The sequence below is a fragment of the Meleagris gallopavo genome, chromosome 15, assembly GCF_000146605.3.
Source record: "Meleagris gallopavo isolate NT-WF06-2002-E0010 breed Aviagen turkey brand Nicholas breeding stock chromosome 15, Turkey_5.1, whole genome shotgun sequence".
In the NCBI taxonomy this organism is placed as follows: Eukaryota; Metazoa; Chordata; class Aves; order Galliformes; family Phasianidae; genus Meleagris; species Meleagris gallopavo.
This window is the reverse complement of record NC_015025.2, coordinates 13,396,853-13,411,472: the sequence shown is the minus strand read 5'-3', so window position 1 is coordinate 13,411,472 and position 14,620 is coordinate 13,396,853. Positions and strand designations below refer to the sequence as shown.

The window sequence follows — 14,620 nt, the reverse complement described above, 5'->3', positions numbered from 1 at the left end:
CAGGCAAACTGAGTGCATTGCAACTCAAAGGCTGATTGGTTTTTGGACTTCAGTGAAGCTGAGTGAACTTCAGTGAACCCCAGCAAAGACCAGCAAACCCAAGCGGACCTCAGCAAACCTCAGTGAAGACCTGTGGGTTCACATCCCCTGCCTTCATGGGCTTCCCATGGCAGAGCTGCTTTTCTGGTTCAAACACACACGAGTGCCAAGAGCTCCCAATATTTGCTTGAGTGCTTTAAGCTTTGAATTATTTGGAAGCTCAATTTGCAAGGTCAACAACTCACACAAAGGGGATTTTCCCCTCTTCTGCTCTCCCCACACCATGTCTTATCCTGTTGCAATGCCTGAAAAGAAGCAGATGTGTCAACAGTCAGCATGTCCTGGGAAGGCAGCACAAGGCTGGCTGCACGTGGAGAGCTCGCCTATTCCCCGGCCTCTTCTCACCATGGGGTACAGCATTCAGCAGTATGCACGTGGCAGAGCTGTTTCTTCCTCCTTTGGCTTGAGAAGAAGGAAAGCCAGGCCCTGGCTGGGTTTCTCCCTGCAGAGGATGGAGTGCATCACAGAGGAGGTGGAAGTGGCTCGCTGAAATAGCAGCGTGAAGTGCTGGGCCAAGAACCAAGACAAGAACCAAGCATCTGTAGGTCGTGCACAGACGTGGTGTCTTCTGGTGGGCTCTTGTAGCTAAGAGGCTGTATGGTGGCTGCAGGAGCTGACTCAGAGGCAGAGTTCTGGCCCTCTGCATGCAGAATGCAAGCTTGTGGGGTTTTTTGGATGTTGCAACCTGTGAAATCTAGCACTGGTTTGCCTGGAAGTGAGCCCTTGCCTCCGGTGCTGCTGGTCAACGTGCGGAGCAGATGGGTGCTGGGGAGAGTCCCTGATCCTGCTGCAGCCCTAAATGCCTGCAGTGTGGGTGGCTGGGGGGGTCCTGCCTCTGGACCGTGCCCTGCTCACAGCTCTCCTGCTTCTTTCCCTTCTCTGTGCCCATCGGTTTGGGCACTGGCAGCAATTTGCTGAGTTCAGTCCTGTTTGCAGCTTTCTCTCAGAGCACAGCCCACTGTGAGCAGCCCCAGGTGTGCTGCTGGCCGCTGCAATGTGAAGGCTGAATGTTTAAATATCTGATGCTTAAATAGGATATTAACTAGTATTTCCAGCAATTCAAATGCTGCTGACTGCATTCTCTTCCAGCTGTAGCAACAGATGATGCAGATGGATTGTGCGACGCTGGGTGCAGAAAGCAGGACAAAGGCTTCTTGGCAACAGGAGCTGCCCAGAGATCTTCCAAGGGAGGGTGTTCCTCTGAGGAGGAAATCCCATCCTGCTCTCCCTCCCTGTCCCCAAACACTGTGTGACTCTGGTATCTCATTGTTTTGGCAGTGGGTGCCAGGGAAATTCCTAACATGGGGAAATGGAATGTGGGGGATCAGGTGGGCTTCTTGGGGAGTGCTGGCAGTGTCACAGCTTCAGCAGGGCTGGGGGCAGCCCTGAGGCTCATACATGGTCCTGTGCTGCTCGGAGCCAGTGGGTGATGGAGTGGTTGGTCACAGGTTTATGGCGATCGGTGGGGTGGGAGCCCACCCCTGCACGTGTATAGGGAAGGCCAAGGGTGGAGTTGGACTCAGTGGTCCTTATGGGTCCTTCCCAACTTGCGATGTTCTAAGAAATCTCTGTCAGAAGGTGAAATTGTTCAGTGGGGTTGTTCACCCTCGAGAAAAGCGTGTTTGTCACAGGGGGTGTTTTACAGGAACACATTGAGAGAACGCTCAGTGCAGTAACCCCAAACCAAGGCATGTCAGCTTCCGTGGTTTGTCTCTACATGTTGCTGCTGTTTGACCTCAGCTGGGTTTGAAACACTGTAATAACGTTGCGTTATTACTCCTAGTGCTGCTTTGATATTTTGAAGGTGAGCCTTTCCTCATCAGGCTGTTCTGAGGAAAATGTGGGTATTTAAGACTTTTTGTTCTGACTTGGAAACAATTGAAAGTGCTGGAATTTCCCACTTTTGGAAATTCCAGTTCTTTCCTTTTGGGAGCTGGGGGAAGTGCAAACATAAACTCTTTGGGGGTGTAGCCTGCATGGCATGTGCATTTCAACTGCTGTTTTGGCAACTTGAAAGCACAGGAAACTGTGTGTGAGGACGGCTGGGTGCCATCGAGCCTGATGTGTATCTCTAGTTTATGAAAGCCCCATCTGCACGAGATCCAGCCCTGACCACAGCACAGAGAGGAACGGCACAGAACCTGCCAGGAGCTTTCAGAGGTATGGGGAGAGCTTTCAGAGGCTCTGGGTGACATCCATGCACTGCTGCCAGCCCCGGAGTGGTTAACAGCCTTTTGATGATAAGGGTTTGAGGCATCAGTTGCTTAAAGTGGTGGTGGATGTCCTGTCCCTGGAGACACCCAAGGTCAGGCTGGATGGGGCTCCGAGCTCCTGATTGAGCTGTAGGTGTCCCTGTTCACTGCAGGGAAGTCAGACCAGATGGCTTTTAAGGTTCCATTTCAACTCAAACGATTCTACGAACAAATGGACAGGTCTCACCCCAAGGTCAGCAACAGTAAGGTTTTATTCATGAGATTTAAAACCATCCTTCTGATATGGATAAATTTCTGATATGGATAAATTCCTGGGCTAGTGGCACATTTGTGTATGCATTTGCACTGAGACAGACAGTAATCCCCCCACGTAGTCCCCTCCCCGTGTGCCCCCCTCCCGCAATGCGGTGCTGCTCTCCGGTGCGAAACGAGCTGTGCTCCGCAGGACCCCGCGTCCCCCAAAGCCCCCAAAGCTGCGGTGACATCCAGGCGGTGGGTGTGCACGTGCTGGCTCAGACACGACATCGAGGCTGGCCTGGCCTCCTAGTCATCCCCCCCACACAGGGCCAGCAGAGCCTTGCGATAGTCACCGGAGGTGTCCTTCTGCAAGAGGACATCTGGCTCAGTGCTCTCTGCCCAAGAATCCTCAGATTATGACTTGGCCAGAAAAAGTGCTGAGTCAAATGGGGTGCCCCCCTCCCCTTACCTCGATCATATGGTACAGAGATTTATCAAACAGGTCTATAAACTCGCCCCGGATGTTGAGCAGGTCGATCTCGCTCCGGGAAATCATGATCCGAGTGAGAGTTCTCTCATCTGTGCCGGCACCCTGTGGAAGGGAACTTGAACAAATAAACACAGAAAGAGGGGCACGGGAGCCTCTCAGCATATCCAGCACAGCCCAAGTTGGAGGTCACCACTGGGGCATATGCAGGGCTTGCTGCTGGCATGGCACGAGCCTCCTGTGTCTCCGCTAATCCAGAACTGGTTTGAGCTCAGTCCTGCTCCCTTGGGGATAATTGGAGGCCAAGCCCCATTGCTACAATGGGATGAAATCAGAGTCCCAGAGGGTCCCATAGCCCTGCTTCCCTAGGAGAGCCCATCTGTACCTTCATGGATTTGTAGAGCTTGTCAGCAAAGAAGGCTGGCTTGTTCTTCACACTCCGCACTGCACCACAGAGGGAAGAGAAACTGAGTGCAGGCATAGTCCCATAGGATGCCTTGTATATGTCCCAACCCCACGCCGTGCTGTGAGCCCCCCTGTCCCAAAGCAGGGAGGAAGCAGGCAAAGGGGCTGCTGCCTGGTGCCGTGCACTGACCGATAGCCACAAAGGCATCTCTCACATCTCCTGACATCCGCTTCCTGATGGCGTGCTCCACGTCGTGGTTGGTCATTTTGATGAACTCCTGGAACACTTGGGATGGGGAAAGGAAAGATCAGCACCAAGCACTTGTCCCAGCCCCGGGAGACCCAAGCCTCAAATATGGAGGTTTCTGGACAGTATGGGACAAGCTTGGATGACCCCAACCGACCACCCCAAATGGGGGGCTATGCTATCTCCTCCCACTGCCTCGTCCCCATCGCTGTTGGAGATATGGAGCCACCCAAGGATCAGAGCACTTGTGCCACAGGCAGGATCCAGCACAGAATGACAAAATCATAGTCATAGAATCATTAAGGTTAGAAAAGACCACCAAGGTCATCAAGTCCAACCACTGACTCATCACTACTGTGCCCACTAAACCATGTCCCTCAGTGCCACATCTCCCTCAGCAGGGAGGAGCGGGGAAGTCCTACCTCTGCGGAGGTGCGGATAGCTGCGGGTGCAGAGGATGCTGAGGAAGCGGGTCTCCAGGGAGTCGCTGGAGTCATTGCTGGCAACGTCAGCAAGTTTCTATGGGAGGAGGAGAGAGTGAGGAGGGGGGCAGGGGGGAGAGATGTCAGTCAGCTCTTCCTAGATGTGAAGGTTCCCAGCTGCACAACCACGCATTATGTCTGAGAAAAAGTGACGTTCTCCAGTTTTTATGAAAAAAATGGAATGCTTGTCGTTAGGGTATTCTTTCCATCTTTTGAAGTGGATGACCAATAGTGCACAGGGAACTCAGAGCTGCCAGACACAGGAACCCCCAGCCCTAGCCCTGCACCCATGGACTGCAGCTCTCAGAAATATGCAGAAGGCTGAGGAGCAATAGGGCAGGCACTCACCAGGGTCTCAGCAACAACCTGGTGGAGAGAAAGAGAGAGACAGGAAGACAACAGGATCAGAAGGTGCTGCACAACCTTTCGCTTTCCTTTGACAATGTGAAGGAAGTCTAGCAAAAGCCCACAAAATGTCCTGTCCCCTGCTTCCCCAGGCTGAGCTGATCACAGAATCCCCCATCTCCTTCTCCAGTTCGATCCCAGACTGATGGGGACTAAGAGAATGGGACAGAGCTGGGGCTGGATTTAAGCAACCCAGATCTGGAGCACACCAGCCACCTCTGCTTTGCAGCAGAACACCACCCGGCGCCGGGACAGCTGCCGTCCAGCTGCAATCCCTGTGCTCGTCACCCCTGGCTCTCTCTTTCTCCGCAGCAGCACCAGCAACAGCACCAGCACATGCAGAAGCGAAGCAGCCGCTCCCTCTGCTGGCAGCAGCTCGGCTGTCCCCATGCTTATGGCATGCACTGGGGCAGGACAGGGATGATAGGTTGGGGAAAGGTGGCCCCTTGCTCTGTGGCCCCAAGGAGCGATGCTTGCCCCAGAAAGGGGCCCCTCCCCATCCTTCACCACATGCCAAACGAAGCCAAAGGGAAGGAAAGGAGGGGAAGAGCCCAGCGTCATCCTGCTGCAGAATGGGGAGGCAGCCTCAGGGAGCAGGATATGGCTGCAGTGCAGGACATGCAGCCACCAATCTCTCCACCACCCTTGGAGAAGTCTCGACCTGAAAGAACAGGACCCCAGGCGATGGGTCCAGCACCCCAATTCTGCTCTCTCAGCCCTCCCCATCTGGTCTTGACTCATCATCACCCAGTAAAGACCAGGGGATGGTTTGGGGCAGCATCCTGAGCACTGGTGAGATGCAAAGTAGCATAAGCTTCAGTGCTTCCCCATGCACAAGGCAAAGAGATGAGTGCCTCCTGCAGGCCAGCCCAAAGCTGCTTTTGAAGCTGAAGATCCTTGTTTCAGTATTGCTGTGTGCTTTGGAACCCCAAAGCAGCCACTCTGCACAAGGAGCAGTGCAGCTCTGGCTGGGTGCTCCCTGAGGCTGCTATATGTGCATGGAGGAGCATCACCCAGGGCATCAGGCAGAGCTGCAGAAATCAGTTCTGAGAGCTGACATTCCTTCACTTGCCATTTCTCCCTGCAGCTTGCAGAGCACCATATGTTGCCCTGAGGATGCAATGCCCTTGATCCTATACAAACAGCTTGTAAGGTTCTCACCTTGGCATCTTCATGCGCCTGTGTGAGGTTCTCTGGTCCCTCATCACGATTGCCCTGTGGGTCAGTGCAAAAATCATGGAGATTTGGGGAAGAAATCTGGGAAAGTCCCAGGTGAGGGGAGGACAGACAGGGCACTCCCAACCCACAGCCACATCCCCACATGGTCCCTGCAACAGGACCATGCCCCACATGAGAGCTGTCCATACCAGAGCCAAGGAGACGAGGATCCTCTTGAAGTGTCCCGACGTGTCAGAGCTCAGGTCATCCTCCAGGCTCTTGTGGTAGGCTGAGGGCAAGGGGACAGCTGAGCCCTGCCACCCACCAGCACCCACTGTCCCTGTGACCCACCCGTGGGTTCTCTTTGTTCCTGGGCTTGGTATGGTCATCCTCTAGATGCCTCTATGCCTGGAGGTGGGGACCAGCCCAGCAGCTCTGATGCCTTTCTGCTGGGACCACAAAGCTGTCTGCTTTAAACCAGAGGGCTCTGGGGCAGAAGGGGCTGTGGATTTAACCTGGCTCTTGCTGCTCTTGTTCCACAAGGAGAAGGGGGCTCGGGTGGAAGGGAGAGAAATGCATGGCCCTCAGTGCTCCCAGCACTCCCACCCATCCCATACCCTGCTGGTACGCCTCGTTGATTGCTGCGATCTCCTGGTTGTTCCGTGTGGCCATGATCTCAATAAGGGTGCTCTCGTCTGTGCCAGCCCCCTGCAAGAGAGCATCTCCCAGTGCCAGGCCTTCATCCTGTCCATGCAGCAAAACCCGCGCTGTCTGTGCATGCAGAAGCCAATGGCATCACTATGACACCCACCTCCACTGCCTTCCTCAGCTGCTTGGCATCGTACTGCGCCGGTGTCAGCATGAGCCCGAGGATCAGCTTGGCCAGGCTTCCTGATAGCTCTGACTTCAGGTCTGCCAGCAGATCCTACAAAAGCAATGGGATATTTGGTGCACCAGCTCCTTCTGCAGGGACAGTCCAATGCAGCAGCAGGGAGAAATGTGTGGAGGGAGGCAGCCAGGAAGGCCCCAGCAGGATTTCTTGCAGCGAGGAAATGACGTTGAGGAGGGAAGGACACAGGCAGAGCAATGGATCAGGGAGGGAGAAGCCAGCGGTACCCTGCCATAGTGAGCCTTGTAGGCCTTCAGAATCTGCTGCCTCTGGGCATTGCTTCTCTGTGTGAGCACCTCAATGATGGCCCCTTCATCCGTGCCTGCAACGACAGCAGAGATGCAGGTGAGAGGCTCCAAGGGTCCAATAGAGCCATGCACATTGTCATCCCCTGCAAACTGGTGCATGAGGAGGAGGAGCTTACATAGCTACAAAGCTCATGCTTTATTGTTCCAGGGCTATTCTGCAGCCCTGCATGGGTTTTCTGCCCGAGGATCTGTTGGGGAGCATCTCCCCATGGGGTCAGCATGGGGCTGGGTGCACTTACCCAGGCCCTTCATTGCCTTCCGCAGCACCTGCGCATCACCATCATCATTGAAGTTGCCCACGGGCTGCACGGTTCCTCGCAGCTGTGGAGATACAGAGTGTGTGGATTCGCCCGTAGGCAGCAGGATGGGAGGAAGGAAGGATGGAGAAAGGGACAGTGCCACCCAGCAAGCCCAAGCCAAAGCAGTGGTGGGTTAGTGCGAGCACCTGGAGCTGGGTGAGGATGTCCCCAGTACCATCACCCCTTCCATCTGAGGGTAAACCATAGCCAGGCAGCAGAGAGAGGGGAGCAGGTGGCAGGCAGCCCCCTGCGTCTCAGTGTGCTGCTTTTTGCCATCCCCTAGCACTGAGACCTCATCAGCTGAGAGCCAGGAGAGGGGCACAGAAAGAAATCATGCCCTGTGTCCTTACACAACTCCCAGCACAGCACCGGGGCTCCCAACCCTCTGGGCATCTCTCTGCCCGCCATAAAGCACTGTGTCCTAGGTACCTCTGGCCACATGCAGGTCCCACCAACTGTGCCCTGGGTCCCCTTGCTCTGGGGTGAGTGCCCCGGGGCTGTGCGGGCTGCATCACACAGACATGCAGGAGCTGCTGCCTCAGTGAGAGAGGCTTCTGAAAGACGGGTTAGTGGGGACAGGAGTGGCTAGCCCTGCAAGGTTACGCTGATCTGACATTGTGCCCAAAACCAAAGAGCCAAAAGAGTTGAAAGAAGGCACACAGCAAGAGGTAGAGAGGGGACACAGGGTTGTGCCCCGTGACAGAAGGGAGCAGGCGGTTCCCAAGCTGGCGGCGAGCAGAGGAGGCTAGGGGTGGGGGCTGAAGGTGCTGACCTCCACTTTGGCCACCGCGCTAAGCTCCCACATCCGATAGGCCACCTGCGCTGCCTCGGGGAAGAACTCACCTGCGGCACTGCAACGGGATGGCAAGGACAGGCAGACAGTGAGTTGCCCCCTGCCCTGCAGCCACCCCGTCCTGCACATCCCCAGGGTTCCACAGCCACCATGTGCTGCGCATGGGGCAAGTGGAAGGGACCGTGGCATCAGTGGTGGGAATGTTAAGGGGACACAGGGTCACCAGACCCAGCTGGGTGCTCCGCAGGGAACCAAACCATAGGTTTGTACCCAGCCCCACAGGGACAAGGATGGATGAAAAAGGGGGTGGCAGGTGTTCTTACTCATCATCCCCTCCGCACAGCTTCAGCAGAGCCTTCTTGTACTCTCCAGAGGTGTCCTCCTGGAAGGATGGACAAAGATGGATGATGGTGCATGACAGGGATGCACTGTGGTCACAGGATGGTGCCGTAGGAATGGCACAGGGAGAGGGGTTCCCCGAGCTGTCCCCTCGAGCTGGAGCCCTGGCACCTGGGCTGCCCCATGCTCAGCACTGGGAGGGAGGCAGCAGTGGGAGAGCAGGACCCCCCAGCCCTCACCTTTATCATGTTGTGGAGAGATTTCTCGTACTTGGTCCTGAACACCTCCCGGATGTCCAGCATGTCAATCTCGCTGCGTGACACCATGATGCGGATCAGAGTGTTGTCCCTTGTGCCCAACCCCTGCAATGGAGCATCCCTTGTGTCAAGCCCTGGAACTGCAAACCCACTCAGACTGGGAAGGATGCTTGGATATGGGGTTCTCTATTGGGTTTCCCTCAGTCCCAAGTCTGGTGAGTCCTTTGTAGGAAGATCTGAGGTCCCAAGACACAAGTACTGGCTTCACAGCCACTCATTGGCATGGTGAGGGGAGATTTCCTTGGGCTGGGGTGATGTACCCACCTTCATGGCCTTGTAGAGCCTTTCAGCAAAATACTCTGCTGTGCTTCTGATGCACTTCACTGCAGGGGAAATGGGCAAAGTGAAGGGGGGGACAATGGCAGCCTGCCCAGCACAGCCATCCCCCCAACCCCACTGGTGCTCGTGCTGCACCATGCAGCCCCAGCAATGCCAGTGATGGTTTCACCACCCAACTGCACCACCGTACCCACTGCCAGCATCAGCTTCTCGAAGTCACCAGAGAGCTCTCCCCGGATGCTCCTCTCGATTGGCTTCCCCGAAATCTTCATGTACTCATCAAAGACTGCATTATGAGAGTAGAGTGTTGGATGCTGAGCCCTTTTGGGGCTACCAGGAATGGAGCAGCACCCCTTTAGGGTATAAACCACTCTGTGGGTATGGTGTTCCAGTGGCTTGGACGTCCCCATCCCTCCTGCGGGTCAGCCCAGTCCTTTCTGGGGCATGCAGTATGCTCCAGTAGAAGTCAGGCCCCATGGGTCCATGCAGGTGGCCTTGGCAGGAGGTGCCCAAGCCCTGCAGGTGCTCACCCATACGGAGGTGCTGCTTGCTCCGCCGGCCCAGGATGTAGATGAACTGAGCCTCATCAGTGCCCCACTTCAGCTCACCAGCTTCCAGCAGGTCCTTATGGAATGGGGAGGGGGCAGAGAGCCTGAATCAGAGTGCTACTTGCACGCTTTGCAGCCCCAGGTCTGGCTCATCCCGATGCCACCCTACTCAGATGCCACCTATGAGCCTCACCTTGGCATCCTGCTCCACCAAGTCCTCGCTCACCACATCGTCCTCCTCCCTGGCGCCCTGTGGGATGGCTATGGGCTCAGTCCTGCTGGGTGAAGCACCCACTACTGGCTGAGGCTGGACAGACAGACAGACATACCTGGAGCAGGACAACAAGCATCTTCTTGAAGTGGCCTGATGTGTCCCCAACGATGTCAGCCTCCAGGTCTCTCTCGTATGCTAGTGAAAGATGGAAAATTCAGCGCTGGGGGAGCTGAGATCCCCTTAGTTCTGACCCTGCCCTTCCCCAGCCCTCACCGTCCTTGTAGGCAGCCACCAGGTCGTGGATCTCCTGGTTGGTGCGGGAGGCGAGGATCTCAATGAGGCACTTCTCATCCGTGCCGACACCCTTCGAGCACAGACACACAGCCCTGTGAGCAGCGGGGAGAGCTGGGGGCATCCCCAAAGAGCTCCCAGAGGCTGCTCAGCCCTTACTGCGATGGCATCTTTGATCTCCTTGGCATCACTATAAGCCGGAGGCCTCATCAAGCTTACAATCAGCCGCTCAAACTTGCCCGTCAGCTCATACTTGAGGTCTGCAATGAGGTCCTGGGGGAGGACAAGGAGAAGGATGAAGGGGCTGAGATGCCTTTGGCTGCACAGCATCCCCTGAGGGTGCAGGATGCAGCATTCGAGGTCTGGATCAGATCTCATTTCTGCTGTTACCTTCCCATATTGGGACTTGTAGGCTTGGCAGATCTCCACACGCTGCTTGTTGCTGCGGGATGTGATGAGGTCGAGGATGGCATCCTTGTCACTGCCTGTGGGGAAAGTCACGTGGCTGTGTCTGGCCCCATGGCTGGTTCCCACCCCATTTTGGCCTCACCATCACCATCCCAACATGCCCAAAGCTGCTGCTGGCTCAGGGCGGGAGGAGAAGCAGAGTTGTGGGGAGGAAGGGGAGAGGGAGCCGGGAGCAATCCTGGCATGCTGCTGAACAAAACAGCTGGAAGGGTTGCGATGCGGGGCACCCAGCATGCAGTTGGCAACTAAAGGACATCAGGGTGGTCCTGGGGTGACAGCCTCGAGGAGCATCCATACCAAATCCCTTCATGGCATTGTACAAGGCGTCTGCATCCTGGCTGGCATTGAAGCCTGGGAAGTCCTTCACCGAGCCCCTGTAAACCTGGGAGGGAGGAAGCAAGGAGATGCAGGGGGAGGGCAGCCCACGACCTGTGCTTCAGTGGGGGGGAAGAGGAACTGAAGGCTGAGGGGCAGCAGAATGAGGCTGGCTCATGCCTTGGGCTGGGACTGCTGAGCTCAGCCTCAAACCCAAACACTGTTCTTCTTTCCAGTTGTTTCCTTTCCTGTTTGTTCTCCTTGCTGTATAAATTGTTTGTGTTTCATGTCCGTGCAGACCGTGACCTTCCCACTTGTATTTTGCTGGCACCGCTCTCTGTTTGCCCAAGGTTAAGCTGAATGCAGCCCTCCCTGACCCAGGTGTTTGTTAGCAGTCCTGTTGGCTCTCCTGAGGGCAGCTCAGAGGGTTTGGGCAGCTGAAAGGGGAAGCTCCAAGGAGACCCCTGAATGCAGGAACCCCTGCAAGGCAGCAGGGTTTCAGGGAATTAGCAGGGCACACCCAAAGCAAACAAAAGGAAGTCATTTTCTCTGCCTCCTGTCGTGAGCAGGAAAACCCTCGAGATGCTGAAGATGCCTGAGCTCTGCATGGGGTCCAAGCAATGAGGCAGGGACTGGAAAGAGCAGGGGCTGGGGTTTCTGTCCCCAGGTTAACTTTGCCCAAGGTCAGTCACCCCAGTGGAGCCTTGAGTCAGACCCTGCACATTGTCAGCACAAGCCTGGGATGGAAGCAGATCTGAAACTGACACAACGCTGTGGTATAAGGAACTGGACACATATCTGCTGTGGGAAGAGCAGTAGAATTCCTTTATCAGTTTCACAGGGGAAAGGGAATGGGGCTGGGGACCAGGGCTTGCAGAGAGAAGACACTGTCCTCAAGGGAGACGTGCAGGCATGGGTGCAGATCGTGTTGCAGCTGATTCATTCGAGAGCTGCATTTAGCCCCACTTCCCGGCAGCTCCAGACCCTCCTGCTGCCAGCACACACATGGCACTGACAAGGAGATGTGGGGAAAGAGAGGTGCCCACAGGCAGCAAGAAGGGACAAGGGTGGCTGAAGGATGCTGGGATCTCATGGGTGGGTGACACAGAGCTGGCGGGCAAAGCCAGCACCTCGCTGCAGTGCTGTGTGGTGGGAATCAGGGAAACTGAGGCAGGAGGTAGGTGCGTCACCCTCTGCTCCCTGCAGAGCCCCGAGGAGGTGCAGAACATTGCTGGGGAGGGAAGCAGCATCCATCCTGCTGTGCCTTCCCACACCTCCAAGCCCTCCGTCCCCCTGCTCCAGCAGCTCAGGGCCCCCCACCTCCCCTCCTCCAGCCTCTGACTCATCTCAGAGCTAAAAATAAGCCAGGCTGGGACTGGTGGGGCGGAGGCAAAATTCCCAGCGTGTCTCCGCTCCCACCCGCAGCAGCTGCTTGGGTTCTGGACCACCGATGCTCACTCGCACTGTGCCTCAGTTCCCCACTCAGAGGCAACCACTAAGTGAGATGCCGTGGTTTGTCGGACTTTAGGCAATAACTGTGTGTTTCCTAAAGGGAATGGTGAGCAGCAGGGCAGTCAGCCTCTTCTCTCTCCCATCCCACTGTGGTCCCAGGGGATTTTTGCCCCTGGCTGCCCCTAGTTCTTCCTGCCAGCATTATCCCCATCTGCTGGTGTTGCCTGGGGAGACCAGAATGTGCACAGACCCCACACCACACCCCCACACCACAGGCTGCTATTCCAGCCCTGGGGGCAACACTCCCATGGCCTCCCAGAACCCATCCCACCCAAGCATCCCATAGAGTGCAGACGTTATACCTTTCCTTTGGGTGCCATGGGAATCACAGGGATGAGGGCACAGAGGAGCTGCAGGAGGGAGCAGAAAAACAGACGTGAGCCAAAGCATCCCCTGGTACCCTGCACCATCTCTCAGAACAGACAGCTTGGTGTACCCTGTCCCCTCCAGGGCACTGTAGGGTGACCACGGAGTGACCACAGCTGAGCTCCTGGCAGCAAGATGGGAGCAGTGGGGATGATGTGTGCCTGCACAATTTCCTGCTGCTGCAGAAAAGAACCCAGGAGGGGAAGAAAGTGCTGAATATGTGGAAATGGGCTGAGCATCCTCTTTGAGGAGCACGCTGCAGTGCTGATCCCACCTCCTTGCCATGCCCCGTGATGCTCCCGTGCTGCTGGGCTGTGACCGTGCATCCCAGTGGCCCTGAAGGCACCATGGCTTCAGGGATGCCTGGGGAATCCCTGCTGCCGTATGGGACCAGGCAGTACCTGGGCTTCTGCACACCAAATCAGCACTGTCATCAGCTCAGCACACAGAGCGGAGCTCCGGAAACCCAGATGGGTTTCTGAGGTTTCCAGGGTAACAAGTGGGTTGTTTTCTAACAACCAACACCATTTATAGCTGCAGTCTGTCTCAATGTAAGCTTTCCCCACCCCCACGGAGAAAGTCCCCAGGCAATTCTGAGAAAGCTGTTGGAGGGAGAGAAACAGCTGGAAAATGGAGGGTGGACCTGCACGAGTCCCTGAGCACCATCTGAGCCTTTGGTCCCCATCACGCTCTGCCAGTGCTGCCCTCCCTCTGCGACACATTGCACTGAAGCACAAGGCACAGCTGGGCCCTTCTGGGCTTCCAGCCGGGCAGCAAGCAGGGGGAAAGCACACAAATTCACCCAGCTTCACCCCATGTCTTTGGGAGGGCAGACAGCAGAGGAGAGTGAGGCCCTGCCCGTGCTGCAGGGCACCTTCTGGCACTGAGCATTTCCGCAAGCATCCTTGCCAGGGCAGGAAGTCTTGCAGAAAAGCTGAGCTGCTGCCTTCTCTTTTCAGCTCTGGGAGAGTCCCAGGATTGCAGCAGGGCTGCAGTGCACCAGATGGGTGCCACGGATCCCAGCCCTTGGCCTGCGCATGCTTCCAGTGCCTCTCAAGATTCTCTGTGTCGCAGGGGATGTGGGCTTCATCCTCTCTAGGCACAGAGGAAGCCCAGGCACAGTGGTCCCTCTCTCTCTGCATGCAGCAGCCAGGCTGAGTCCGCCCTGTTCATCACAGCAGTGAGTGCCCTGCCACACCCAGTGCCTGCAGTGTGCCTGCTGTCCTTCATAGCAGAGCTCACCGTGGGGCTGACACATCTGTGGAGACCCAGAGAATGGCTCCAGCTCTTCCCCAAGTGACTGAAGCTCCATGCAGCCCCCAACCCAGCCTGATGGAGAGCTCTGTGCCCGTGGGCCAAAAGTGGCCCTAAATGATGCACCCACACCATCTGTTCCATCTGCATCACCCCTGTTTTGCGGCCACTCTCAGCCCCTTGTGAGCCCTTGCCAAAATCCGGGTGCAGATGGCCGGATCCTGCCCTGGCCCACACCGTGGCTCTGGGGCTGTCACTGCAGCACGGCAGAGGCTGTGGCACACCCAGCACTTCTCACCCTGCCTCAGGGAGGAAAAAGAGCTCCATGGGGTTGGAAATGTTGAGGATGTGCCCCCCATTGAGGAAAGGGGGGAGTCCCCGAGTTCCCCTGCCACACCCTAATGCCAAAAGTCCCCTGCGCTAAAGTGCATTTGGGGCGTTTCCCTGCACAAAACTTTACCGTTAATAAAATAAATGAGATTTCCATCTGTGGAGGGCAGGTGTGGGTGTCCAGGGCACGGTGATGGGTGTTTGTGCAGCTCAGAGCGCACAAAGCCACATCCCCACTGCCGGACACACCCATGGGCCCTGGCCCCACAGCAACGTCTGTGCCCTAAAAGTGCCCCCAGACCTCTCCACCCACAGCAGAGCAGCCACAGCTTTTGTTAGAAAGGAATGGCTTTGCAAATAAAGTT

At 56.2% G+C, this 14,620-nt stretch overlaps 1 protein-coding gene across 2 annotated transcripts; it reads right to left on the bottom strand.

Annotated features, from left to right (window-relative positions):
• Nucleotides 1-2,545: 2,545 nt before the first annotated feature.
• Nucleotides 2,546-12,709, bottom strand: ANXA6 (annexin A6). 2 transcript variants are annotated; one of them, XM_003210394.4, is made up of 25 exons: nt 12,608-12,709; nt 10,776-10,860; nt 10,401-10,495; nt 10,170-10,283; nt 9,993-10,083; nt 9,835-9,914; nt 9,699-9,755; nt 9,488-9,581; nt 9,148-9,243; nt 8,943-9,001; nt 8,601-8,723; nt 8,346-8,404; nt 8,002-8,080; nt 7,170-7,251; nt 6,850-6,944; nt 6,545-6,658; nt 6,351-6,441; nt 5,943-6,022; nt 5,737-5,790; nt 4,519-4,536; nt 4,111-4,207; nt 3,632-3,727; nt 3,422-3,480; nt 3,019-3,141; nt 2,546-2,915 (listed from the first exon to the last, which is right to left on the bottom strand). In XM_003210394.4, the coding sequence occupies exons 1-25, from the start codon at nt 12,623-12,625 to the stop codon at nt 2,856-2,858; spliced, it is 2,019 nt and encodes a 672-aa protein (XP_003210442.2). In that variant the 5' UTR covers nt 12,626-12,709; the 3' UTR covers nt 2,546-2,855. The 2 variants fall into 2 exon arrangements, with proteins under 2 accessions (XP_003210442.2, XP_010717451.1); XM_010719149.3 differs by lacking the exon at nt 4,519-4,536.
• Nucleotides 12,710-14,620: the final 1,911 nt, after the last annotated feature.